This window comes from Bombus vancouverensis, chromosome 6, assembly GCF_051014615.1.
Source record: "Bombus vancouverensis nearcticus chromosome 6, iyBomVanc1_principal, whole genome shotgun sequence".
Lineage (NCBI taxonomy): Eukaryota > Metazoa > Arthropoda > Insecta > Hymenoptera > Apidae > Bombus > Bombus vancouverensis.
Window position 1 is genome coordinate 17,713,561 of NC_134916.1, and position 27,593 is coordinate 17,741,153.

The window sequence follows — 27,593 nt, forward strand, 5'->3', positions numbered from 1 at the left end:
TTTCTTAATCATTTTTAATAAGATATGGTACTTTTATGATAAATGAAATAAATATAGCTAAGGTAACTGAAATCCACGCAATTGTCATGTATATCAATGGTTGGATAGATTTTCAGTAGTAATTGTATCGATTTCTTTCCAGTAGAATGAGACCGAATATGGTCAGACAGACATACATAACGGATTGAGAGTTAAACGAATTCACTGTAGGATGTATTCATGAAGTAGAATATGTAGGGAAGTCTGTAACCAGACATGCAGGATAGTCAATGAATATTATGCTTGCAAGTAAAATGAAGTGCATATAACAAGTTGCATAGCACAATATATACATATATTAGTAAATGCATACACTGACTAGCCAATGTATATAAAATGTCTACTATTCCTACTTAACGTAGGTATTGATCCACTAAACAGTGCATACATTTGCAACAGTATATGAAAAAAAATATATCAATGTACACGTATGCTAGTAAAAGCATTCATTTAAATTTCATTGTTTACGAAAACATTTGCTTACCAAATTAATATGTGTATACGTTGATTCAATTAACATCGCAGTTGCGAAATAATTAATACAACAAAGTATAATAACGCATTTACTAAATTAACACTTCAAAACAATAAAGTGGCGCAGATGCCCCAGGAACGCAACATTGTTACGATTGTCAAGAATTGTTCGACCTCAAATAGATTGGCAATATCAAATTAAAAGTGCATCTAGTATTTACGTATCGTATAGTGATTATTTTACATAGAGCGCCAATTAACGTGCAATCGATATGTCGACCGCAATATATTTAAATTACGATTCGAAATATTTCAGTAGCAACCATCCCCACCGAAATTATTTTAAAACAGTTTTATTTATCATCGTCCATCTTACTACTTCGTAACATCTACCTAACTATCTTTCCCTTCGAAGTGCCAAAAAATGATGCTCCACGTCCACAAGGCGAAGAATTAGTAAACTATAGGTTCCACTTTGATCCATTAACTAATTTATTCCTGGTGAGACAAATTTTACTCGCTTACGGGACGTGTAATCAGTAACAGAGCCGCGCCACTGACGCGTCTATCCTCTTTTCCAACTAAGCAGCGTCTGTGTCTTTACACCAACGCCCAAGCCCAGGCCCTTTCTCATTTACTGATACTCGGTTGTGCGCGAGCGCGCGGCCTCGATGAATCCTCCAACTCAAACTGCATTGTCGTAATGCGGAAAGTTCACCAATTGGATCCGAAGTTTTCTGAAAACAAGGGCGCTTTAGCCGCGTACGATGTTCCACAGATTCTACGGTGAAACGGTCAAGCCTCGAATCGGAAACAATGATGCGGTCGGCACAGTTCGCGGCACGTTAATTGCCGTTCAATTCCACCGGACGTTTACCTCGCCCGTGAATTTTCACGCTCAACTTCGCCATTATGGTGAACATTACGTCTCACATCGTGTTACTTATGGTATTACTATAACAAAGCTTTTTAGCATCCTTTACGATTTTGAATTATAATAGAGTCGTTTAGATTCCTTCAACTAGGTTATAATACAAGAATAACGGAAATCGTATCGGTCCGATTTATAAATATCTTCTTCCTAACTGATAAATTCGATTAACAAAATATCGCGATATTATTAAACTACGATTTTACGTTTGGATGAATGCAACTAACGAGATGAAACTTTCATAAAGATTGGTTTCATCTACAGCTCTGCCGTTTTTGTCCGTGGTTATTTAATTTATACCCAGCTTGGTAAAGGATCATTAACGCTTCGTACTAATTGTAGCTTGATTGAAGAGTTTTTACACGTAGCACCGCTTCTGCATATAATTTGACGACGAAGTACAGAAACATTTGCGCAAAATGAAAAGAACCTGTGTTAAAAACTTGGGTGCTTCGAATCCCATTTTAATTAGATATGTTCACAATAGAAGCCCGAGCGAAATTTCGAAATACGGAGCTACCGAATGGACACGTAGCTATTTGTCATGGCGGCTGCGAGTTGCATGAATCGAAGGTAATTATGCCGGCGGATGAATCGTCGAAGCTTGCACGCGATTATTATCCTCCTTGTGAAAGGGAAATCGATTCGAATGGAGCATTTTTCAAGGTATCTAGACGCGTGACCAGAGAAATGTCGGCGAGGCGGGCTAGGAGAACAATGAACAGGAGACAATTGATCGCGTCAAACAAATTTCGCCGGATCGATGTCGACAAGCGTCCACGCGACCCAATGGAAATAATGCAGCTGCACAGATCGGTCGCTTCGTGATTTTACGATCGACTGCAACGGACGAAACAATGGTCCCATTATTTATTAGCTAGATTCTCCGTGCATTACGCGCGTCGAATTTGCTAGGTACCACGCCGTCCAACGATCGTTCCGACGATTTATCCGTAGTTTAGGATTCCACCTCTAATCCCCGGACTTTTGCCTATCCTCGTTTTCACCCGAGGGCCCCGTCCCCGTCGTATTTTGTCGATCCTATCGCCTTCCACGAATTATTAACCATGTTCACGCCACCGTCGAACAATAATTTCGTTCCTCCTACACCCTTGCTCTCAGATAAAAGAGAAAAATTTGTGGATATTAATCGAGGAAATAGCATAGTCAGGTGATGTGCAACGTTAATTAGAAATATTCGCCATTCGGCAGAATCGAATATAGTTGATTTTTAAATTAAAAGGCGTAATTATGATTTATCAAAATATATGTATGTTTGTTCTTTGTTTTGCAAATTTGCTCCAATCGATATGAAATTTAGTGAATACTGTAATGTACGCGTATGCCATATACGATCGATGTTTGCTTTGACAAATACTCCTAAAATTACTTCAACATTTTCCGTATGTTATTTTACTTTTTTTATATTTTTATTTTATGTATCTTTTTCATCGATATCTATTTCGTATATATATATATATATCGAGTGACTGGCCATAAGAAATGTATCTGTGTATTTAAATGGTAGGAACTGTTCCAAATAATTGGTTGTCCTTCTAAGGAATATATACTGTTTCGAAGGAATTAGAATTTGTTTGACGCTTTCAAGCGAAGCTGGAGTAGTATCTTTAATACGAACAGGAACACGAAATCCAGGCCGTGCGTGTAATTGGCATCGCGTCGGTGTCGAGTGCTTCTTTCGTGCCGAATATTAACGGGCCGCGATGACTGGAAATCTCGCGAGTATACCGATGGAAAATTTGCTCTTCACCGAACGCCGCGAATAGTTGAGGATCGATAAACCACCGCGAAACCTTCCACGACCAGCCGAACTGTACCAAAATCATTTCTTTTTCCTTCTCTCGACCGATCTGGATTCGCTGTGAATAACTAACGAAATATTCTCATTTACTTATCTCTAGCTGTCATCTGCTTTTACGCAAAAATTTCTACTCGCGTTAACTCCATTTCGGACATTTCCAACATCTTTCTACCAAAAATGTTGTCGTCTTTTGTCTTAAAAAGTATTCACGCTCTGCTGAATCCAATTTTTTTTTTTTTTTCGAAAATCAGCACCACGAGTTAAAGACGCGAGTACGTTAAAAAATTTCGTACAATATAACAATACCGAATATTTAACGAGTTTCTAGCACCATTTAGCTTGGCCAGAATTCTGTCCGAATAGAAAGCCGACACGAAGAAACGAGATCCATTCTTCGCCAGGCGAAAACTGTTTGATACGAAGTCGCGCGTTTTGTCCGCGCGAGTTTACAACGATGGTCTACGCTTTCGTGTAGAGGCTACACTTTCACGAGAGAAGCCAAAGCCGACCCGCTCCGTTGCGGATTAGGTAATCTCGCTGTAAAAGTGACGTAATTTATGAAACTACTTAAACCCTGCCCTCGGATATAATACTCCCCGCAACGAGCCAGGCGTCGGTCCTTCCATGATGCAGCAAGCTCGAGATGAACTCCTCGAATGGAAATTATCGTTGCACCGCACGGCCGAGTTCGCTTTTTTCGAGTGCACATGAAACAAATGGCGGCCCACAGGGTTTCGCTCATATCGGCCAGATTACCGAGCTGGTTGCGCTAGAAATTAAATTACACCGCTGGTTTCACGCGCAACTCCCAACAATTCTTCGTCTCTTTAGCTTTTCTTTTTTTCCTTTTATTTTGTATTTTTCATTTTTTCTTCTTTTTGTTTTGTTTTGTGGAACATAGAGATAATTTCGAAAATTAATTCAAGAGATGCAGGAACTATAAGAATAATCTATTGCACTGTTTTATTCAGCTGATTGATGTCCTGTTCGAGTATGCTCGTTTAGATATCGCCGCTTGGCATTGATAGCGGCACAACTGAATAAATGTAAACTTTAAAGAGGAGGCTTTCTAAAATATACATTTTTGAAAATACTAACTACCGGTGTTATTAGTATAACAACCCCTCTGATGGAAAATTGATGGTATTATAAATACACTGTTTTACATGACAAAGATAGAAATATAATATAAACCTTATACGCGATAAAAGCAAATTTGATATTTTTCGAGTTACACCAATATTATTGTCAACCAGCGATACGTTCTTCGTCTATTTTATGTTCGTGATCCTTTGGAATTTATTTAAAAGCAGAAAAATCCATTAGAAACGAAATTCTATCATAGTTGTGCGCAATAGGATTGAAAGTGCTTCTAAGATTAAGGCAATATTTCACGGTTAAAATTTATCGCGTTTGCTCGAAATACGTAGATAAACACGTCTATTTTAATGAATGCATCCATTCCATAAGCGGAATGCTCCGTTAGAAGAGTTACCCGGAAAGTAATTTATTACCGGTCCACGTGTGCGCAACGATAAAGGCTCGCGCGCGTGTTCAAGACATTTATACGCTTCACATTGACATTATCTTATACCCGTTTCGCAACTTCTACGCGTACACATTCCGCATTGTTAACCGGGGTCGAGTGAGTGGCAGCTTTACAACGACAAATGGACGCGGAATCTCGGTTGTCCGCGCAGGCAAATTACTCGTTGCCAAATAATAAACAAACCGTTAAAACAAGCAATCACCGGTTGAATCAGGATATCTTCCTTAACAAGTTACTTGGAACTTTCGTTCTCTTTAATAAGAAGTTTCTTTTTCGAGCAAAAGTGAAAAATAAAATATTTCTCGTCTGGGACAAGGGGAAATTTTTTGGGAGACATGATATGGCAAAAAAGAATCATTAATCTCAACACCGTCGGCATATCGTGAGATGCTTCCAATCGTCGGACTCCTAATACCACTCTAAATGCTTTATATTATATTTCCATGTCACAGATACTATACAAGATTACCGACTATTAATCAGATAATATGTTAAACTACTGGTTAAAGTACTAGTTAAACTACTACTATAAAATCGTTCATATTGTATCATAAAGCTAAAGGTCTAGAAAAAATTATCAAGTTCACATTGTGTTAGACGAATATTGCATAGCGTTTGTATTTTAAAAGCAACATTGCCATACATGTGCTATCCTCGAAAAGGAGCGTCTCGACATTTAAACGCTTATACTTTAAAGTAAAGTCACCTACCTTGAATTCAAAGCAAACTGTCATGGTCACTTACGATCTAATACTATCAACAAACCAATCCTTTGAACCCTCGACTACGCAGCTATCGCCTTGCACGCGTTGCAGGACCATCTGCGACGAAACTTGTACATGGCGCTAGCAAGCCCGATATAAAAGGAAACATTTTGAACACGGTGAAACGGAAACGAAAACGAGTTGCATAATAGCCGAGGTGCAGCAGCGGAACAGACAACAGGCGTGAATTTAAGTATAATACGCCACAGCATTTTCCGCGGAACGTTAAAGCCGAACGAACATCGTACACGGTATCCGCGTTTTATCGCCTGCTACGGTTTCAACGTCTACACCCTTGGCGAGCTCACAGCCTGCCATTATACATATATACACCGGCTCGGAACACTGGCGCCTCGTGCTTCTCGAGATTACCATCATAATACAACGCGGGAAAGAAGGCATTAAGCATCAATTTTTCCCGCGTTTCGGGCGCAAGCTTAGCTGGCACCATGTTTCGGCTGCTGCTTCGCGTGAATGGCGGCTCGGAGAATGGAACGAAATGCACTGTATCGGGCGAAATTCGAGAAACACGCGCTAGACACCAAATGGACCTGAATGGAGCACCCACCTAGTGTTTTCGAAACAATAAATTGGTTTTATCTTGAGGGCTGTCCCGCATATGAAGATATCGGTGTATTTTGCAGCGCTGAAAAGGGCACGGGATAAAATTTTTGCTCCGCGTTCAAGGGTTGGGTTCGAAGGTTTTTATGGAATCTAATTCGAGATGGAATATCGGTTATGGAATTTGAAAGGGATGAGATGAGTTTTTCTTTGCGTGGGAAGTGCGGTGTTATTATGGCGAAGGATGTTTCTAACGTACGTTTATCTCGAAGAAATGTTACGAGGTATACTAAGGGAATGTAGGGAACAAGACGTGAATGTTAAGGTCGTGTAGAGTGGAAGATAAGAGCGTGTCTTACCAGAAAGGATTGAGAAAAAGGTAAGTTAAAAGGCGACGAGTAAATAGCGCAGCAGAGCTGTAATGAAAAAGCTCGCGCACTAAAATTTAAAAATTAAGCTGCAAGGTGCGGTACGTTGTGTTTTATAATTATATTTCGGGACCCGTAATTACGTTCCTCTAACTGAAAGAAACAAAAATTCTTTCGTGTACTTAAAAGAAAAAAAAGCTCTTGATTAGAGCAATGAAAATTCACCATGTTCGAAATTACGCGACTTTCATAAGCGTCCATCAGCGTCATTCACCTTTCGAGTCAACGATATTGAATTAACGAGAAACGGGAAAGCGATTAAAAAATACGGGGACAGCGCGCGAAAGAAAGAAGAGCGATGCCGGAAAAGGGGATAGAGAGGGAGAAGACGATGGTACAGGATCGTGAAAGAAGCAGCCGTGAGCGATTTTCATACAAATTCCCGAGCTACCGGTAATCATAGCAAAATTAAGGTCATCCATCACCCACGGGCCCCATTCTATCTCGCTTCCTTGCTTAACTTTACGGAACTCGCGATCCTAAAAATTCCTTCATAGATCGCGATATATCCAAAGGATACATTAATTTAAGCTATGGTGTCAATTTTTGCGTAAAAATTATATGAATATATGAAAAAATGTCTAATTTCATTAATATAAATTGTTGAGGTTATTCGGTGTGTAAACAGAGAAAACACGTGGATAAATTGTAAGGTAGAAAATATATTTAAATAGAAGTGTAATAAGTAAAAATACAATTTGAGCTGGTCCAGATCCGCACGCTAGCTGTGTTACCTAATAACTGAAAAACCCCGAAGCCAACGTCGCCTGTCTACTGTTTATGGCCTGACTTCGTCGCAGTCTTTTGTCTACACGCTGTCGATGGCTTCAGTGTTTGAGAAAACTAAAAAAGACCAGATGTAGAGTTTTCTTAGAAGTGGTAACCACTTCAACATAAATAAAATGTGTAATTATTAAACAGAAAACATATTATTAAACAAGATGTAAGTACTGTTTGTGATAAAAAGAAAGATACACGTGTAAAATGATATGGAATTTCACGTGGCTTTTAACTGGTTGACAATATATTCAATTATAAAATTGTTCCTTTATGAAAGATAGATCTCATATATCACGTTTCTCACCTCTGGTCGCAATATGTAAAGGATAAACACAATTAACGATTGTAAACAATGAATCATTACATAAACTAATGAGAATCATAAATAGTCAATGAATAATTTTTCTATCCTTTGCCTTTTCTCGCCTTCCCAGCTCATCCTGATTCCATTTCGTAAAAAGTTTCACTTAAATTTCAACTATGAACAAATATTTATAAGATTTCTCGTATAACAGTCATGCCAACAGCAACCTGAGCAGATTTAACGAAATTCCATTGAGCGATGTAATCTCATTTCATGTGCTGCTCGGTAGCACCTTTGCAAAATGCGCGGAAAGCTGATGAAGAAAGATCGACACTAAGACGCGGCGCCCTTCGTTTCAAAATGTACGTACAGTGGAGCAAAAGGCTCCAAGGAGGGTAAATATTTGAATATACCATTCGAGTAGTGGTCTTTTTTCTAAAAAGAACGTGATTCTTTTCAACCACGTTTGTGTGCACGCGGTAAGTTTCAGAGAAGTAGAAGAGGCGCGCGCTTGACCAGACGCGTTACAAGTTCTACTTGACAAATTAAACTTGGTTCCTCTTAGTGCTGTGTCTTCCGCGAATACATGGTTTGCGTTACAATATTTGGAGAACTGAGGAATTTTAATCGAAAGAATTGTGTGTAATAAAATTTCAAAATGTTTCATATAACACATACAATACGGAAATAAAAGTGTTGAAATACTTTTGCATACTATAATATTATATATAATTGTAAAATAATATAATTCATAACTATTATCTAAAAGTCGAATTCCATTTGTATTTTTCTTAAACCAATCGAACAGGAAAATACAAACATACGCAATCAGCTAGGAGTAGAATACCTCCGTGCTCAGTCGGACGAGCGTTAAGTAGCGAAGGTCCGAGCGCGGCCAGACATCCAACAAATAACTTTTACTTTCAGTTTTACGCCCGTAATTGAGCAACTACCGGAAGAATACGATAGCTGTGGAGCTTTACGACCGTTGTAAAATTGTGTGGCACGTCGGGCCATTACATTCTAGCGTAGCCCGTATCCGGACTCGTCCTCGTTTTGGAAAAGTTCATACAGTTTCGAAGTACTTTACTTTCGTCGATGGTTCCTCGCGGGTTATCATAAATTTTCGAACGTACGGGTCACGCTGATACAGTCGACAGGGTATTAACGTGCTCTTGGACGATATCTAGCGTGAGAAATGCCCCGGCGGCGAAGAAACGTCGGTTTCGCAATTTTTCCAAGGACCGCCGTTGCAATTTCTCAAACGGCAACGTTCAAGGAACAGGTAAAAGGCGAACGCGCGAGCGTAACGATATTTCTCGCTTCAAGCCACCGTCGTAGCTCGCTTTCGTTAACGGGCAAACTTCGAGCCGCGCTTTTATATTTTTTACAAGTTCCATTTTCGCTGCGCTTTTAGTTAAAGGAGGACACGCTCGGTGATAAATCGTTTAAGTTTGAAAAATAAAGCGGGCTCGGCCGCGAAAGAAGAATGGTGGTAATGAACAGTCCTGTGAATGCTGAATGCTTGCAGTTCCATGCCATGGAAGAGAACTTCACTGACGGCTTCCAAATGCGCCACGTTTTATAATCGTTTATTAAACAGACCTGTCGTTCTCATTCGTTTTTTTTTAAACCGAGGACAAAATACGTTACAACCACCTATACACATGAAAATTTACGAAATTACTTATCGAGCAATTCGCTTAATAACGATTAATCGTTTATTATTTAACGAATCATTTCTCGTGCTTGCATCGAGATTTCTATAAATTATTTCGACATTTATCAAGAGATGAAGCAAAGTCGACAGGTCGAGAAGGTAATTTGTTTGCCGCGATACAACGAAGCCTTACGGCGGTGAACGTCAGATTTAAATTATCTACGAGCAGAAGCGCGAAAGAAGGTATCGAAAAGCCATAATACGTATTCCATTCTAGCGGCTTATCGAGTTTATCCGGAATTATTGTAGCTGCTACAATGCACCAACGCGAGACTTGTGCGAACGATTATTTTTACCTTTTTCTCCTAGCTCGTTCTCTTGCCCCTGCTGCACTTCGAAACTCTATATATTCATCCTTTGTTAGGAAACGTGATTTTTCTTCTCCTTAAAAAGCATCTCGTCGAGCGTATGAATTCTCGAACGAAGTACAAGTAACAGGGAACAGTGGAACGCCGCGGGAAAAAATCCAGGATATGGAATATCGTTGCCGTGACTTTCCCCTCCTCTAAACTTCTTTGCGTAGCGTAGAAATAATTATAAAACTACAAATACACGACTGTAGAAACATGAGAATGTATGCTCGATCGTTGGTAACGTTCGGTAAATATCCAAATAGAAAAGTAAAATCAAGCTTACCAAGGAAAGGAATATTATTTTAAAGGTGAAATATTATTCAAAAATAAAGTGTTTCCATGTTTGCGTTTGTTTAAAAAAATGTTTCCTATATATCATATTACAAATCAATCTTCGAAACTGACTGAAAACAATTACGAAAGCAATCGATACGAATTAATCTCGACCTTTTATTTCCAGTCCATTACTATGCTAACGTTGTCGAAGCTGATGAACGGAAACCGTTTGAGGGTAAGCGTTTTCGAACGCGACGTGCATTCCCGCTCTAAGCTCCACTTAAACGGCGAAGGGAAGGAAAGAGCGAGCGAAGAGGATGAGTCTCGTCGTAAAATTGTAAGAACTTTCGCGAAGCTTGTCGAAGGCCTCTTCTGCCCTGCTGCGAACTTCCTTCGCTATCCTATTCGAGCACGGGGCGGGAAAGACGCTTTCAGAAACGGTAATTTTTCTTTCCAGACCGCTCGGCCGTTTCTTAAGGTCGCGTTGCTCCATCTACACACGTTGAGAGGAATTTAAGTGTGGCGGCGATGGTAGTCTTCGTAAGAACGGAAGTATGACAAATTGAAACGACCATCGACACGAGCGATCTCCAATCATATCGGCCACTGGAAGCCTTCCCCCTCTCGATTCCTCTTTCGATGATCGGACCGCATCCGTACTTTGGCTTTAAAGGAACATTATTTCTGTGCTATCGATTCGATATTTTTCACCGTGACTTTTGACCGAATCGTAAAATCTTCAAACGATGGGGCGAAATGTTGGTAATGCAACCGATTGGTTTGTTGGATTAGGATACATTTGAGTCTTACAAGAGAAGAAAGTTGTTTTGTATCCTAGCAATTCCTCTTGCATTATCTTTGAAAAAGTGAAGGTTTAAAACGCTAAATAAAATTATTATAAATGTTTTCATAAAACCACTCGATGTCACTCGATGATTAATTCCTTTCAAATAATATCATCACTAAGAAAAATCAAACAGGTCTTAGCGTTAAAAGCTTTGTATTTCACTCAATATACTTTCACGGTCGTAATATTAATCGCGTTATAATAATTCACTAAACGAAAACACACCATCTTTCGTATAAATGGTCATTATACCACCTTATTTTACAATTAACGCTCTTTCGTTAATTCGGTGTTAAGTGGCTAGCACACTCTAAATAATGAAGTTTGTACAACAGCACGCGTTGTTGACCGCTTTTTCTCTTTTATGTCATTACAGCTTTCGCGTCAAGTGACACGTGTAACGAGAAATGGATTGTTTCATGCATGGCAAGTGCCCGAATCAACGAATGTCACGAAACAAGATTTATTGCAATAACAATTTTTAACACTGGAAAAATATATTTCGAGCAGGCCATTCGTGCACGTACACGCGTATCAAAGTACAGGACTTAATTTAATTAAAAACGCGATACAAAAAAAGCAACGAGAACGATGTGCTTGACAAAAGTGATCAAAAGCACTTTTGATTAATGCTGAAAAGTTGGGCCAATGTAAGTGAATAGCTTTCAACAGTGTATAGATGCGTCGTTCTATCGTTTGCTACAGTTTTGCATTAACGATATAATTATTAACGCGACTGTGACTGGCGTATATTGTTGTAACGTCGTTTCTCTGTATTTTCAAATTTGTTTGTTAAGCGAATATATCTGGAAAAAAGACGAGCTTGTTGTTCGAATGTTTCCATTTTTATAAGGGTGATGTGTCGCTTTACACGTGCGCATTTAGTGACACAAACATATGCGTCGTGAATATGTCCTATCAACAAGATTCTTTTAATAGAGTCCGATTTTTATCTATATAAATGTGAATGTATTAAGCTACCTCTTGGCATGTCGATAATTACACTTTCGGTGTGATTTGTTGATTCTTTACATTTCAAAAGGGTGATAAAGCAAAATTTATTTATCATTTATTTATGATCATTATATACAATTTATTTACTATATATGATTGAAATTTTAATATAATCTTCAGTAAAGCAGACAGCATATTGCAAAAATATCGCAAAGGGTAGGACATGAGAAAGCGATGATAAGCTAACAAAATTAACAAAGAGTAAATCAATCGGAATGAATAATTCGCATTCAACGTTGGAACTTGATACCGAATATCTACCTGTACGAATCCTGACACAAAACGAAAACGTTAATCTTGTAACTCAATTAAAGAATAGAACATGAAAACAGTCCAACAGTAATAAATCCTCGTGTTTCATATAAATATGCAAGAATATCACCGAAAGCAACGTTCTCTGCCAACATAGATATCGTTTAAACTTCGTAAATTCTAACCTATATCGGTTTATTGGAATTCTAATTTACTTCGATTATCGAGTTCCATCATACAGAACTTTTGTTTGACAGCGAAAAATAATGTTTATATTCCGATCTATATGTAGCCGAATGGAAACGGTATTCTAGTGGTTATCCCGAATAATGGCGAAATACTATAAAAATTACTTACGCTGTGCCGTTATGTCGTCCGATGGAGATCAATCGATAGATCTGCAACTCGACTCGCTGGCCGGTGTCCGGCACAAACCTATAGGTACACCTTGATGGTCCTTCGAGGGACGGCGACTTTATTTGCCCAAAGCCGCGATCCGATTTGCTGAACAACTGTCTGCTGTCCAACGTTATGTTGCACACTGAAACAGAGACAGAGAAAATCCATAAATCGTCGACGGATAGATCGAGAAAACCAGAAGCCCATTAACCGCAACATTTTGAGGATTAAAAATGGGAGTGAATTATATATCCTGCTTTCAATCGGAAACATTTCCTACATTAATGGACTCATCGGCTGGCAATATTGTCGGCCGTATGAATAATCCAGACCCGATTATACATAATAACGTTACGAATGAAGGTTTATCACGCAATTTAGCGAGTGGTATGTACATAGATGTATAATTGATCATTGAACGCGTGAAATGCTCAGACCGTACGTGATTGTTATGTCTGTTTAATTTAATTTGTGGTTAATTTGGTTGAAGTTGGCTGGGACAAATTTGACCGAGTCAACTCCATCCAATGCTTTCATGATACATACAGGGTTTTCGTAAGCATTTCTCTTCTTACATCGAAAAAAATCCATTTCAAACACACCTGTTGCACTCGACCGATCGGAAAGCATTGCTTCACAGCCGATCGATGTTAATTAAATGTACGTTGCGTCAGGCATGAGGTAGACGCACAAAAGAGCTATTTCTTACTCTTGTATAGAGTATCGAAACTATTCTGAAAATTTTATTTTCAGATGATGCAAGATATTCTATGATGTATATATATACACATCATATACATGTATAATGTACATTTGTATGTTGTAAATAATATGTATAATAATATATATCGTATATAATTAGTTTGCAGATGTTTGTACATTTGTAGGGAGTTTAAGAGTAAAATAAGTGTAGACAATATATATATATAATAACGTTAGTCTTGCTATAACATTTAATTAGCGAAACGAATTTCTGTTTAGGTTTTTAATTATTTAATTTAGTCTATTTAATTTAATTATCATGTATAAAATTGAAGGTATATAAATTGCAATTAATTTTATTCCAATTACATCTATTTTTCACTGTAGGGCCTGAAGCAGGTAAAAAATGTTAATGAATGAATAGCAGTGTAAGTAAAATTAGCCTGCAGTTTAAATTAAATTCTTTTCGTAATGACCCGATATTAAGTTTGAGTTAGAATTTTTATCATATTAACTTCGTAACCCACTTTCGACATTTTCCTCGTAGGAAGGAAGAAAATACTCTTCTCCTGTCCCATTATCAGTTGTCTATATAACCATTGTGTCCAAGCCAATAAATGATTCCAGCATACCCTATTTCTGCAAGTTTTCGTCCAGTCATCGTTTTCTAACACTGAATATCTTCGAATCTAAAGCACGATTCTCTGGCACTCATAAGAGGAAAAGCGCTTCCTTCACTTTCCTTTTTCCGTTCAAAACTAGTGTTTTCGTCTTTCGATCAAATTCCTCGCAGAAATAAAATTACTTTTTAAGGAAATCATATTAACTATTTTCAGATTAAGACTTTTTAGGTCCACATCACCTAACTTAGTAACCATAATTATTTAATCCACATCGTCACAGTTAATTAATTTTCTTTCAAATATTACAATTTGACACGTTTCGTCAGTCATTAAGAAACAGAAATAACTTGGTGCGGTAAAATTTCAAATTTTAGCCAATAAATATTTCGGGGAAATATTTATTCGATGCATCCTCCCTCGCGATACATTTCGCCATTGTCTACAAGGAATCCGGGTCACGTGGAAGCGTAACACCGGAGCGAAAGGAAAGTGCTCCGTCGCTTATAACGATTTTTCTTGCTTACATCGTACTGACGACGCCCGTGGAGACAAGGCGGACCTTCGTCTTTTCCATTCGAGGCGACGCGACGCGACGAACAGTCGCCACACCGGCACGTAATATTATAACTTTCTTGCGTTATCCCAATTGATTCGTAATTTGTCTATCGTGGAATGGCGTTGGAAACGTCGTCTCTTACGGAAAAAGTCTGTATTTCCTAATTTCGACTAACAGTATTAAAAATGAGAGACGACATAGTGGTAATTGAACAAAGTATCTTTCCGATGATATTGGATTCCAAAATCGTTTAAGTATCGAACACAGGCAATTATCGGAGTATTAAATTTTTAATATTACGAATGACACCGCGTAATGAGTTTAAAAATTATCGTATAAATTCCATATATGAAACTTTTGTGATTCGTCTTATTTTTCTGGTATATAGCAATACTATGCTTTTCATACTGGTGAGAAATAAAAACTTTAAAAGATCCTATCGATAACGCTTTAGAATCACAGAAGTATCCCTCGAGAACAGCGAAGGATAAACGATAACAGGTTGGAAATTCCATACAAGTCCCATTATCCATCGAACGAGCCTCCGAATTAATGGAAATATGTTTAAACCGGATCGATAAATCAATTAATCGGAAACTCGTTAGTCTCGTCGAGCTAGAGTTCCGCTGTCAACTTTTACGAAAATGAGAGAACAGGTTGAAAAATAATCGGCACGCAACGCAAGGAAAAATAAGAGTAAGACGCCATTAATGGTCCCTGGTATGATTAAAAGACGGAGGGGTGTACGTTTCAACCGTGTGTAGAAGAAGGGTTCAAAGGAAAGAAAGGTTTGATGGATGGGATGTGGGGGCAATAACGTCAGATGTAATTAACGTAAGAAGAGAAGGAGTTAGATGGATGAAGAAGGTAGAAAGAACCACTGACGTAATTACTTACCAGAAAGAAAAGCCACGGGACACGGTAGTAATTTCGCTAGCGGGATTTATACTTTACCAAACTGTTCTGTTGGAGGGGCTCGTTCGCAAACATTCCAAAGAAATCCTGTCCCTCTTTTTCACCAGCGTTTCTGACATTTTCTCTAGCGCTACTTCGTGCTGTCTTTTGTGAATTACCGATCGTTTCTCATGTTACAAAAGGATTTCCCATATCCACCAGCGTGACTTTGCAACTCTATGCTTTTTCTGGTTGGTCCTGGATACAGCTATTATTTATACAGCTACTATCGTTGTTAATTCCGTAATCTGTCGCAACTTCTCTAAAGAGATTTCATCCGATACGTTTCAATTTTAATACGAGCGACAAAATGCGAAGTATCTATGGCCAGGAGAACTTAGAATGGCTTAATGACGTGAATCTTGTTTCTAACGTCGATCCCTACTCAAAGGCACGCGCGTCATGTAATTACATTCCTCGAGCGGAGGTGGAAAGTCAATACACGAATCTGACGATTGGAACGGAAAACGGCAGTGGTGTTGCAAACTGCTAGTTGGATCTCTAACGAGTTTAATATCGGAAGAGCTTAATTGGAAGTTACAATTTTAGGACGCTGGCGAATTCAACCCAACTGGAAACCTCGTTTCGGCTGTTTCGTGGGCGCCGGTCGTATTTCAACATTCGATGAACTGAACAAGTAGACACGAAAGAAACTAGTGTCTTTCTGAATTGATTGGACCGACTTTTCAAATAAACTCGTTTGTTAACGTACTGTCATTATACTATATTAATTTGTATATCTAAGTGCACGTACAGAATGTTCACATTATTAGCTTCCAGTAAGTACGATTCAAGTAACCTTGAATTTTGTCGTATTCGTATTCGTATTGTCGCAATCGTCTCATTAATATTCATTTTCATATACTACAACAAAAATTGTAACGATATTAATTTTAAAGTTTTTTCGTACTATGCGTACACTATATTGGAATTAAGAAAACTGTCTAGGACATCGTATTGAACATAAAAATACTGAAACGAACTCAATTTCAATTTTTCTTAAACATACCTACAATTTACAAGGAAAAATGCTGACAATTAATACCGTGAACGCTTCGTGCACATATAAAAAACCACAAATTCTATATTTGGAGCTTGGAGTTACAGATATAAAGTCTATAAGATTTCAAGTTACTTAAATCCCTCAAAAATTACCCGTTTTCGAAGACACCATGGTGTGAAAAGGCCATGGAACCGATGGTAAATACACGTTTGTCTCTTAACAGGACACAAGGAATATGGAAACTAATGAATTAACGAACACAACTCACGAAGCATAACGATGCTACTTACTGTTAGCGCAGTATTGCTCCAAGCCGCATTGGGCGCATCTATCCGGCGACGCAGCGCCGCAGCTGCATCCTCCGGATGGAACGCAGCACGCACACTCGTTGCTGGACGAATTAAAACTGCACGCGCAGCCGTTTGTCGTTTGTGTCCAAAGGTCCACTTGACCTGAAACCAGACGCGAGAAAGGTTAGAGAAACAGCTTTGCACAGAGAGCCTGGCGCGTCTCTTTGCAAAGGCACGCAATTAAGAAATGGCAAACGCGACGCACTTATTTCACGAGCAAGCTCCCGTTCTGAAATTCGCTGTTAAGGAGCGCATTTCTGAACGATATAGCGTGTTATATAGCGTTAAACGCATCTTCGATTTACTACAACGCTGCTTGATATTGATACTGGCATATTATAGGGAAGGCTTTTGAAAATTTACAAAGAAATCTTCGTGAGTCATTTCAACGACATTCTAAGGCTGACCTAACGCAAAATGTGCCACTAACACTTGTAGCGTCGCAAAATTATCGAAGACGAGCAACTATTATTGTAAAATCGAGGTTAGATTAATAGCGAAGTAAATAATAATTTTGTCCTCTGACGCAGAACTGTTGGTATTATAAATATACCATTTCATACGATAAAAAATAGAAAAAAGATGTAGACTTTCAATAAAAGCAAATTTGAAATTTTTTGTGGTGTGCCATTATCAATGCCACGCGCCGATAAACGGAAAACTGAATCGATAATGGAATTATATCTACACGAATAGTTGCGTGACATTTATCTTCAAGAATTGATAAATACGAGATTGTTAGCGCAACGAAAATATTATAAATCGTAAGGTATTTCGACGTAATTGATACATTAACCCGGTTATCGGTCTAATTCCAAATATAATATCGTGACAATCGAATAAATGTGGTTAAAATTGGTGCTTTAAGTCCGACTTAGCGCTAACGCATGTGTGGCGTTCGATGACAAGCATGAAACTATAATATTTATTTTACTGCAATTGTCAGTGTACCGAGCTGGTCCAAACCACCGTCGAACCGACCAGAAAATGTAATTTTTCTCACAAAGTGACGGAATGCATCCTGCTCCCCGCACTCTTCTCTACGATTGCAATTGCAGTTCAAACGATATTGCCACGGTTCCCTTTGTCAGGTTCATTCGATCCGTTTTCTACCCAACATTCCGATTACGTTTTTTCTGTGGTCGACCGTGACCACCCTTCTTTTTCCACCACCGTCCTACCACCACCCTTTCGCTTGGATTTCGCTTTTTTTCGAGTCGCTATTACACTGTCGTGTCCCAGGATGCCGATAAATACAAAGCCGGGGAAAAATGGAGCACCAGGAAGAATATAAGTCCCTGGACGAGCGATTGCTCATTGTTTTTGCTGGCTCGAACGCGTCCGTTTCTCTCTTTCTGCTTTTATTACACTTTTCACAGCCGGATCTAGACCTCGCGACGATTAATAAACTGTCGTTCTATCAAGATCACTGGCGTTGCTCTATGAAGCTTGCAAACGTAAATTCTATTGCGAATGGAAACGATTACTGCTAATGATTCGATGATATTACTACTTATACGACTCTATCATTATTTCATCATGTAAAATGTTGAAAGATCGTAATGTTCGATTTTTCTAACGTTATGGAAATGCGTGTATGTTTTGAAAGATAGATAATGTTAATATATTCATTAAATGGGAACATTTTGTTGATGTACCACTTTATTATAAAAGAAAAAGACAATTCGCTGAATAATCCGGTCAAAATGATTGAAGCGTAACACTGTAATTATGCTTCATAAAAACAACGATTTAATAGAATAGGTTTTGTGATAACGAAGTGAAAATCAATACGGTATTTCGCTATACAATTATCTGATGCTCTTTTGTTTGCTATCGTTACGTTCTTTGAATGTACCTAGCTATAAACTGGTTATTATTATTATTGTAAACATACCTCTTTCATACTTGCGCTATCAGCACAAATATACATATAAAATTAAACTGTTCGGTCATATGATTAATCCGCTTCATTTCCTATTTAGTTTACCGTACATCAAATATCCTACAAACCTTTTAAATTCTATTGCACTGCATTTACACAAAACTACGCGCCTTCCGTTCGACAAGTAATCGCAAATTACAACAATCTCGTTCTCATAAACGTCAATCCATCGTGACCGTGATCAAGTAGAAAAGTTCCGATCTATTCGACGTCTAATAGAGATTTCCGGTTGATTTTGCAAACGTGGGAATATGTGCGCGTGATTGATTGTCTTGCTCCTCTTTGCTGAAATCGACGAGGAGAAGGATCGACAGTGTGAACGAAAGAGACAACGAGCTAACCACGAGGACACGGGAATCGAACGAAGACAGAGTTTCCTAACTGTAAAGTAAAGCAGAGGCAAAGAGGCAGGGAGAGAGAAGTGGTGCAGGAAGAAATGTAGATCGGTGCAAAGGTAGGAAAAGAAAAGTAGAACTGTGGAAGAAGACATAAATTCCGTGGCGGTGTAAAAAGAGTGTTAAGAGAAAAAGCCCAGGCACACCCGATATGTCAATATCCCGAGGAAATACGGGACGGTACTTGGTCAGAGGGGCAGTAAAAATAAAGCAAACTTTATTGCTGGTGCCGCCGCCGCCGCCGCCACCATTAACCACCACCGCCACCATCACCGCCAAACACCATTGAGGCCGCCTCTGAAGATATATTCGAGAAAAACGTCCATGTAGGTAAACGTTTTAGGACTGTGAATATGTTAGGAAGACGATTGGAAGAGGAGCGAGGGTAAGGGTTTCGAGGAATGTCACGGTAAAACTGAGAAAGCAAAGGACGAGAGGAAGGACGAAATAGAAACAGGTCGGACAATTCCAATTGGATTCTTAATCCATCGATTCGGACTCGATTACGCGGATTTCGTTTAACGTCCAGGGCGAATGGGCTAGGAAACTTCTGTGTTTGGCGAAGCAAGTCCAAGGTCGCTAGTAGTGTGATCCCTTTTTTTAAAAAAAGAGCGGAAGAAAAGAGGTTGAATGGGAACGGAGCAATGTGAAAATCGAATGTCAAGAGCGAATGGGGCCATTAGATGGGACGAACGAAATCACGGATAAAGGAGGAAATCCTCTGCAAATAAAATGAGAATCAAAGTCCAGTTTCTGTGTCGCTATTCCGCTATTTTATCCCCGGGATCTGTTCTCGCTGGAATTTTTTCTCCGTTCATGAACGTTTCTTCCTTTTCTACTTCGCTGCAGACCATTATGGACCGTCTGTAACCCCATAGCGTGTTCACGGAGACCTACGTCGCGAAACGTATGAATCACGGGACGAGAATACACGCCGTCGTGGCTACGAGGTCACGGGTCTGCCACTTTTTACTCGGCAATTCGTGTTTTCTTTCAAGTAAGGGAGATTTCTGCTTCGCTTAACCCACCGACGCTCTAAATCCGTGATTTTCAATTTCGGATCGTATTTATCCTCCTTACGTCTGTCCTTTGCTTCACGCTACAGCTTGGAAAGCTTCTACTGTCCATTTCTTAGCAACGTTAACTTCAAAGCTTCATTTGTAAAAACTTGGAATATTCTGCGATCCTGTAAATGAAACCAAGTCTAATTTAATTTCAATTTATCTAAAATCTGCATAACCCAAACTCCCTCTTCACGCATCTTGCGCCACTTTTGCCGCCTCTTATCCAAATCCACTTTCACACGATGAAATCTATCCTGCCTCCACCGACTCAAACCGTGGAAATTCAAATTCAACGAGTCAATCTTCAGCCATCTAGATCCTACCTTTAGAGTATGAGACGCGAAAACAGCGTTAGGCTCTCGCGGCGAATTAAATGGCGAGCCTCTCTGCGAAGCGATGGAGGACGACAGCGGCGCGAAAAGATCCACTTAGCGTTCACTTTGCCCGGCATTAAATTCTAATGAACCGGACGCCGGTCAATTTCAGTTAGCCGACTTCCGCTAGATCGTGATATTCCGATCCGACGTGGCGGCCGCCGCGTAATGGCGTCGGATACAGTCGACGACCGGCTGTGGTCAGCCCTTCGCAAGCGTCTAATAATTTTCGTTTAAACGCGCACAAGCCGGCTCTTACGCGCAGCTGGCCTCCTGCGACGCAAGCCAAGCGCATTACCCTGCTAATAGACGAAATGGCGACTGTAGCCGACACAGAGGGGGACAAAGGGTGAGACGAAGAGAGGAGGCAGAAGGGTGGTGCTAGATTTTAGAGGATCGTTCGTTATCGCCGATATTAGATGGAGAATTACGTGCTTCGTTTGTACGTAATCGGGATATTCTCGATTTCACGTTGTCCGTGATAGCATTGTCTCTTTGATGAAGAACGATTGCACGACGTAACGAGCGGTCAAACGGAAATTTAAAACGCGATAAATTTCGTCAGGGAACAATCGGGGATTGATGTGCGGCGAGAAAAATCGCGATTCCGCGAGTTTCGTACACGCAAACGATATTTTGTATTGGAATTGAGAGCCAATTGCGTTCGTTCCTGAAGACTTAAATCGTCGAATTTTTGGTCGAAGGTAGCAGTGGCCCCATGAAATTTGAACAAAATACAGAGTTCGACGAACGGGAGAAATTTATTGGACAGCAGCTGATACACGCGCGACGTTCTGCATTTTTCACGTTCTCCAGTTTCGGTTGGGCATCGAACATTTTTTTCCACTTCAACCCATCCAGCGCACCACCCCCTCATCGCGCCCCTCGCCTCCTGCTTACGCCATCGGTTCGTCGTTATTAATTTATCAACTTCGATGCAGGAGGAACGCTGCTCCCACTGTTTACTTGTTTCTCTGATATTGATGATGATTCAATTTGTCACGATCCCATTCCCCTGTTTGCTCACACCCGTGCTACCTCGGCACCAACTGACTTGCAGTGGAATTATTTGGTTTGCTGCATCGATTTGTTTGAAAATTTTGGCGACTAAACCAACGAACATATCGATCATTTTCAACGAAATTGCGCTTTCTAACGCATACGTTTCGAAATTCCGTTTTTACGCTACAACGAAACTGTTGCCGTTCAACGAATCGTCAGAAATTTGAAAATAATTCATTAACGAATAATACAGATAGAAATTATTTGCAAGAAATTCTACTATCATTGTACCATCAGTAACGACTAGACGCTCCATAAAAAACGTCTGCAGCACTGAGAGTTAAGATTCCCCTATTCTCAGCTAACTTTTTACTTTATCCGCGTTTTACGAAGCGGCCACGAATTTCTACGAAAGAACTCTTCTAGACTCAAACGTATCCATCGTCCTGCGATACCACGGTCGTCGATCGACACGGAATTCTCATCTTGCGCGATGCAACGAATCCCGCTGCCCTCGAATCTATCAACTACCCTTCGTCGTCGTCGAAGGCCTCGTTTCCTTCCATCGTCCTCGCAAACGTTCGTCTCGTCGTCCTTCTTCTTGCGAGTTCTTCACCGCCGATTGTCACAGCAGCAGCGGATGTCGATTAGTTCGGGCCGTGTTTCGGCTTTATGAGGGTTTTATGTCCGGTTACTGTGCTACTTGGAATTTCATCCGCATCTCCATAGATTTGCACTTTAATTGGCTCCGCACTCGCCGCGCCGCCTCCTGTCCGCTCTATGTCTCTGTTCGCGCGCCATAAATATGTATAATGCCGGTGCGGTGCACGTGTGCACGCGTTAGTGCGAGCACGCGATAATACGCACGCTAACGGCGCAGCGACGAAGCCGTGCACGTGCAGACGTCGCGAGCCAACTATTTTCCTCGTTAGGCAGTCACGAAACAGGCAACGTTTCGAAACTCATGCGATACGCCGGACGTTGAGTGATAAATGCCCTGCCAAAGTGAATCAGTACCGTTCGCTCGGCGAACGAGCGAGTACAACCGCCACTCCCTCCGTGTATCGCTTTGTTCGTAATGATTTAGTGGATCCATTCGAGTGTTAGAATTATCAGCTCGTTGTTCGCCTCGTGGTATCGTTTAGTAGACTGGTTAATTCTTTGCCCGTTTCGATCCTACGTGATAGATTCCCATGGATTTCCAATTGATAAATGTACTGTTAATTTTCATCAGAAATTACGTGAATTCGTAAAACGGATGCTAATTAAACGCAGTAGAGTTACGAAAGAATATTGCCGACGTGTAGAAAAAGGAGAATCGTTCGCGCGTCTTTTATGAATAACTGCAATTATAATATGTATAATGGGAAGAAAAGAATTTTAATTCCAACTATGTCAACTTCGTCAATCTTCAATTATTATCGAGTCATAGGTAACTCGTAAGAGTTTGGTTAATTTCAGAATACTTCATTTCCTCTAACAAAGATCGTCGATTTAAAAAATATGTATCTTAGAGTTATCTAAATATATTATTATACCTTACAATTATCTATCGTATATCTTAGGATATAACTTGAAAAATCTTTTACGGGTCCCAGGACTTAACCGTTTTATTCATGAGAAATACCTCCCAGATGCATTTTCATACGACCTCCACTACCATTTTCACGAAGCACCGCTAAAGAAGGAGATTAAGTTTACAAGAAGTCGCTGCGATACGAAGTTTCTCTTAAGAACTTCGCCATATTATTCTTTCCATGAATCTTTCCGATTGACCCAGATTAATCTACGATGTATAAATGGGGCCAACTTAAGGATATCGATTGGAACGGGAGGACCTTATCGAGGCCTTTCTTTAACGGCACGCTCGTTGATCACTGTCTCGGCGATAGCATAATAGAATTTCGCGCTCGGACGATCCATTGTCGTCCCCAGGATGGATTAGAGACGTTAGTTACAGAATTCTCTGAATCACGTCCCATTAACGCTCCGCGTTATCGAAATATTGCCGCGGCGAGACTAATTTTACCGGCTGCGTTCCTTCGATATAATTTTGGCCCGGTTGCATCTGCTCGCCGTCGATCAAGGAGATTAGTCCATGCGAATCCTTATAGTTATAGAGCAGTATTACCGAATCTGTTCGAGCATTAACAAGATACCGCACTAACGTCAGTGAAAATTAATTCAGGGCAATTTCCGGCGTACTTGCGGTGGAAATTTCCGAGCACTCCCCTTCATCAGCGTACGGGGAAAGCTGTTTAGTAGCTTCTTTGAACAACTAACGATACGGTTCACCCGTTACGGGGTTCCTTATCGGAATTACGTGCCTTTTATTTACTCTAGTGGTTATTTAGCTGGGTGCATTTATCGCGTGATTAATTTCTGTATGATTAAGATTTATAACGGTACTTGTCTAGATATTCACGTAATATTTACGTAAATATAATTAATAAAAGGGAACATATAATTATTAGTTGAGTCTAAAAAATGAAAGATATTAGTAAATCAATTCGATTAGAAAAGATCCATCTTCGTGAATTTCGATAAACACGAAAATCGATAAATCTAATTCACAGCTAATCTAACTTTTATCCGAACATCGATAGATTTAATCCAAACCAAATCTTAAACCTAACGTGCTCTGAATTATTAAATTAGTTCGTATTTGGCAAACGATAACCAAATTAGAAAAAGCTCCACAATACTATAATAATATAAGAGATTTTGAATAGATTAAATATAATAAGCTTTGCATACAAATCGTAACCATTTGCAAAACACACGTGGCAATACATCTCTTGTTTCGTTACATCCTAAAGCGCGTTTCATCGTCATTAAAATCGTGTCTGTGATTCGTCTATTGGCAACAGCGGATAAACGAGCTTCCAATATCGAAGTTACAGGCCTTTTGATTAATCGTCTTCGGCGAAACGAGGCCCACGACCCACTCCAATTATCATCATTAGTCGCGAGAAACAACTATTGCCAAGGCGGAGCCGAGGTTGAACCCTTATAACTGTCCAAACTGACATGGACAAGTTATCATAATCGGCTTTGGCTCAATGCCGAATATCCATGGAACCAGAAATCCGATTTCGATCTCTTCCTGCTGTAATCTCCGCAAAAATCTTGTTATACCGCTTTCCATGTAACTAGGTGCGGCAGCGTAATACTAAATCATTAATATTCAGCGTAACGATTAAGATCATTTTATTGCATATAATAAAGAATTTATAAATAGCGAGTCTTTCTTTTTATTTTGAAGCCTATCCATACCTATACATAGATTATGTCAAGCACAGATGTTATTAATAATAAGCAGTAAGAATAGAAAAATTAAGGCAAGGAAAAGGCAATTTTTCTTTATCAGAAAGAAATGGATGAATCAAAAGGCTTTTACCAATTTTATATCGATGTTTATTCTTGTGGCACAGGCATAAAGAAACTGTCGTTGCGTTAAAATTACCAATAACATCAATTTAACGTTCAGAGTACTTCAAATTAAAAATGTAATGACATGCCCATTCAAAGTCCCATAATAAAGACCATTCAATTAAACGAAACAGGTTAACGATGTACGAGTCGATGAACGTACAAGTATCGCCAATAAAAAGTCAAAAATTTGCCAATCATTCGTAATTCGATCTTTCTCAAGCGAGCAAGCACGCAGAACACGTGATATCAGCGGGAAAAACGTGAACTCCTCGACGTTACATGGTGCAACGGACGTAGAACAATAATCTGCCGGCCATGTATCATAGATCCGCAGAAGAGTGCTTCGCAGCGTGGGAGCAAAAGATTCTCACGACGGTTCGCGAGAAAAAGCTGGAGAAAAATCGAACGACGACTGGGAATCGAGAAATTTCTTACTTTTATCCGATGGTATTAAACGTCAGCGATTGTCCACCACTCTGGAATAGTTACAAATGCGAACAGGGCTTTGCTCGCGGAACGTGAAGTATCGATATAAGCAGTCACCCCCGTGAATTTGCTCCGCGAAGGATAAACCGAGCATCAGCGATTCCCATCGTGAGAATAGACGCGTGACGAGCCAAAGGATTTCGTCTGCTCATTGTGCCCGCAATACATGGGCAATTTAGACTCGTGGAAATGTACATTTTTATGAGCCATCCTTCCAAATGTTTGTCGCTATTTCATAGATGTTGCTCGATGTGACACGATCAGGGATGAAACGTAAAATGTGAACACTTTTGCTATTTCCTTCGCTTCGAATAATTTCCTTTCGACAACATCAAAATACAAAATGTAAAGAGTATTTTTATAATTGCGTCAAATGGAAGTTAAATTGACCGATCGAATAACAACCCTAAGAAAGTTAGAGTTATATTTCTTGCGCGAGTGAAATCATCTTTGACGCGAGTCAAATTATCTTAAAAGGCGAACAGAATTTACATGTAAAGATTATACAAACTGTGGCTCTCTCGCTAACGACCATTAGAATATAGTGAAACAGCGTACTTGCCCTGGCCAATAGTTCTGGCAGAAAAACATTGAGTAAAATTGTAGTTCTAGCGTAGACGAAACATCGAGATGAAGTTTTTCTAATCAAAAAATCAAATGGAAAGAGCTTAACAGAAATTCTACCTTCGATATTTGCACGTCTATATTGTTAGCTGTATTGAGTATAAATATTGAAGATTCAGAGAATCATAAAAGAGCAGAAAATGCTGTGTGATATCTCTGTCAATACTACTGTTTTGTATTACATCATCAAGGATTGCAGTTTCATTACAGACTAAACAGTAGAAGAATTTTATTAAAAGCTCCTCCTTTTGTTCAGAAACAAAACCGGAACCAGTCTCATTTACATAAAACAGTAATATTTTCGGTCGCATTTAAACGTAGACGCGGAATTCGTTTAATTGCGATATAATTTAACCATCCCTTCGCTCGATACTGACGCACGTTTTATCCTTTACGTGAGTTCGCAGTTTCGTTCCCGTTTCTCGCTCGCGTTATTGCTATTGAATAATGTTTCAACGTCCAGATTGAAATTGTTCTGTAGACACGAACGTTATACGTGACGTTTTTCAAATACGCCGTACTCATAGCATCTGCTGTCGTATCGGTGGAGGCATCGATGCATCGAGCCTGGTTGAGCCGATGATAAATATTTGTGAAAATAGCTTCGATAACGTGCTTGCAGTTTAGTTGAACGCGAGAGACGTTGCAATCGGCACTTTGCAAGGCGCGGAAAACATCTCGATCGATACGCGTGCTTCTGATGAAACGATTAGTTCGAGATTCGTCTAAAACGCGGTTGTTTCAAATATATCGACCAAGTTAGCTATTAGTAAAGATACCAAATATCCGTGTCAATAGAATCTAACGTGGAGAAAGTTTGAAAATAAAAATAAATAAAAATTGATAACGTCAATGTTCCTTTTCGCATTGTTTCTGGTATAACAAACCTTGTAATCTTTTAGAAATAAAAATCAAAATTACCACAGCAGACGAGCAACCACTGCAGCGAGCGATACTGCAAATCCGTGATAGCTGATATAAAATGAAACCCATACGTCTACATGACAGGAAGGGTAGTATCGTTTCATGACGGCTGCGCGTCTACCAGCGGTGCCATAAAAACGAGATTATGTGTCTAGTATAATGACGTGACTGTAAAAAACAAATTGCTTATCGCAGCATTAGAAATTCCAATAAATAAATTAACAAAGTCCCAAAGTAAAAAGTTGTAATTCCTAAAATAAGAAATCTTCAAAACTACAATCGATCATATTTGCCCGACATTATAAACAACAATGAAACAACCAACAAAATTTTAGTATCTCGAATTTTTCTGAATCGCCAGAGAGGCGCTATATTGCCGCAAACAACAAAAACCATCTTGAAACAGCAAACTTAGCCATCTGCCGCGATCTCTCCCGAAAAAGCTTCAAAACGGTCTACAGAGCGTCAAAATTGTACCCTGGAGGACGTCGAAATCAAAGTTGCTTGGAGTCTGCTCCGTACACGTGTCCGCATGTGTAATAACAGCGCGGAACGGTACAAAGTTGTCCGAGATGCCATTAAAGCCACGGACCCTCCTCGCTAGCTCGAGTAACCTCTAGATACGAACCAAGACTCCGGAAAG

At 39.6% G+C, this 27,593-nt stretch overlaps 1 protein-coding gene across 3 annotated transcripts in view; it reads right to left on the reverse strand.

The window, feature by feature from the left end:
* The window catches only part of LOC117159777 (uncharacterized), a 271,261-nt gene that overhangs the window by 153,372 nt on the left and 90,296 nt on the right, over positions 1 to 27,593 (reverse strand). For all 3 annotated transcript variants that reach the window (XM_076619339.1, XM_033339921.2, XM_033339920.2), the window contains exons 3-4: positions 16,642 to 16,803; positions 12,472 to 12,655 (exon numbers count right to left, since the gene is read on the reverse strand). In XM_076619339.1, coding sequence (XP_076475454.1) covers positions 12,472 to 12,655; positions 16,642 to 16,803 — 346 coding nt within the window. The remainder of the gene's footprint in view (positions 1 to 12,471; positions 12,656 to 16,641; positions 16,804 to 27,593) is intronic.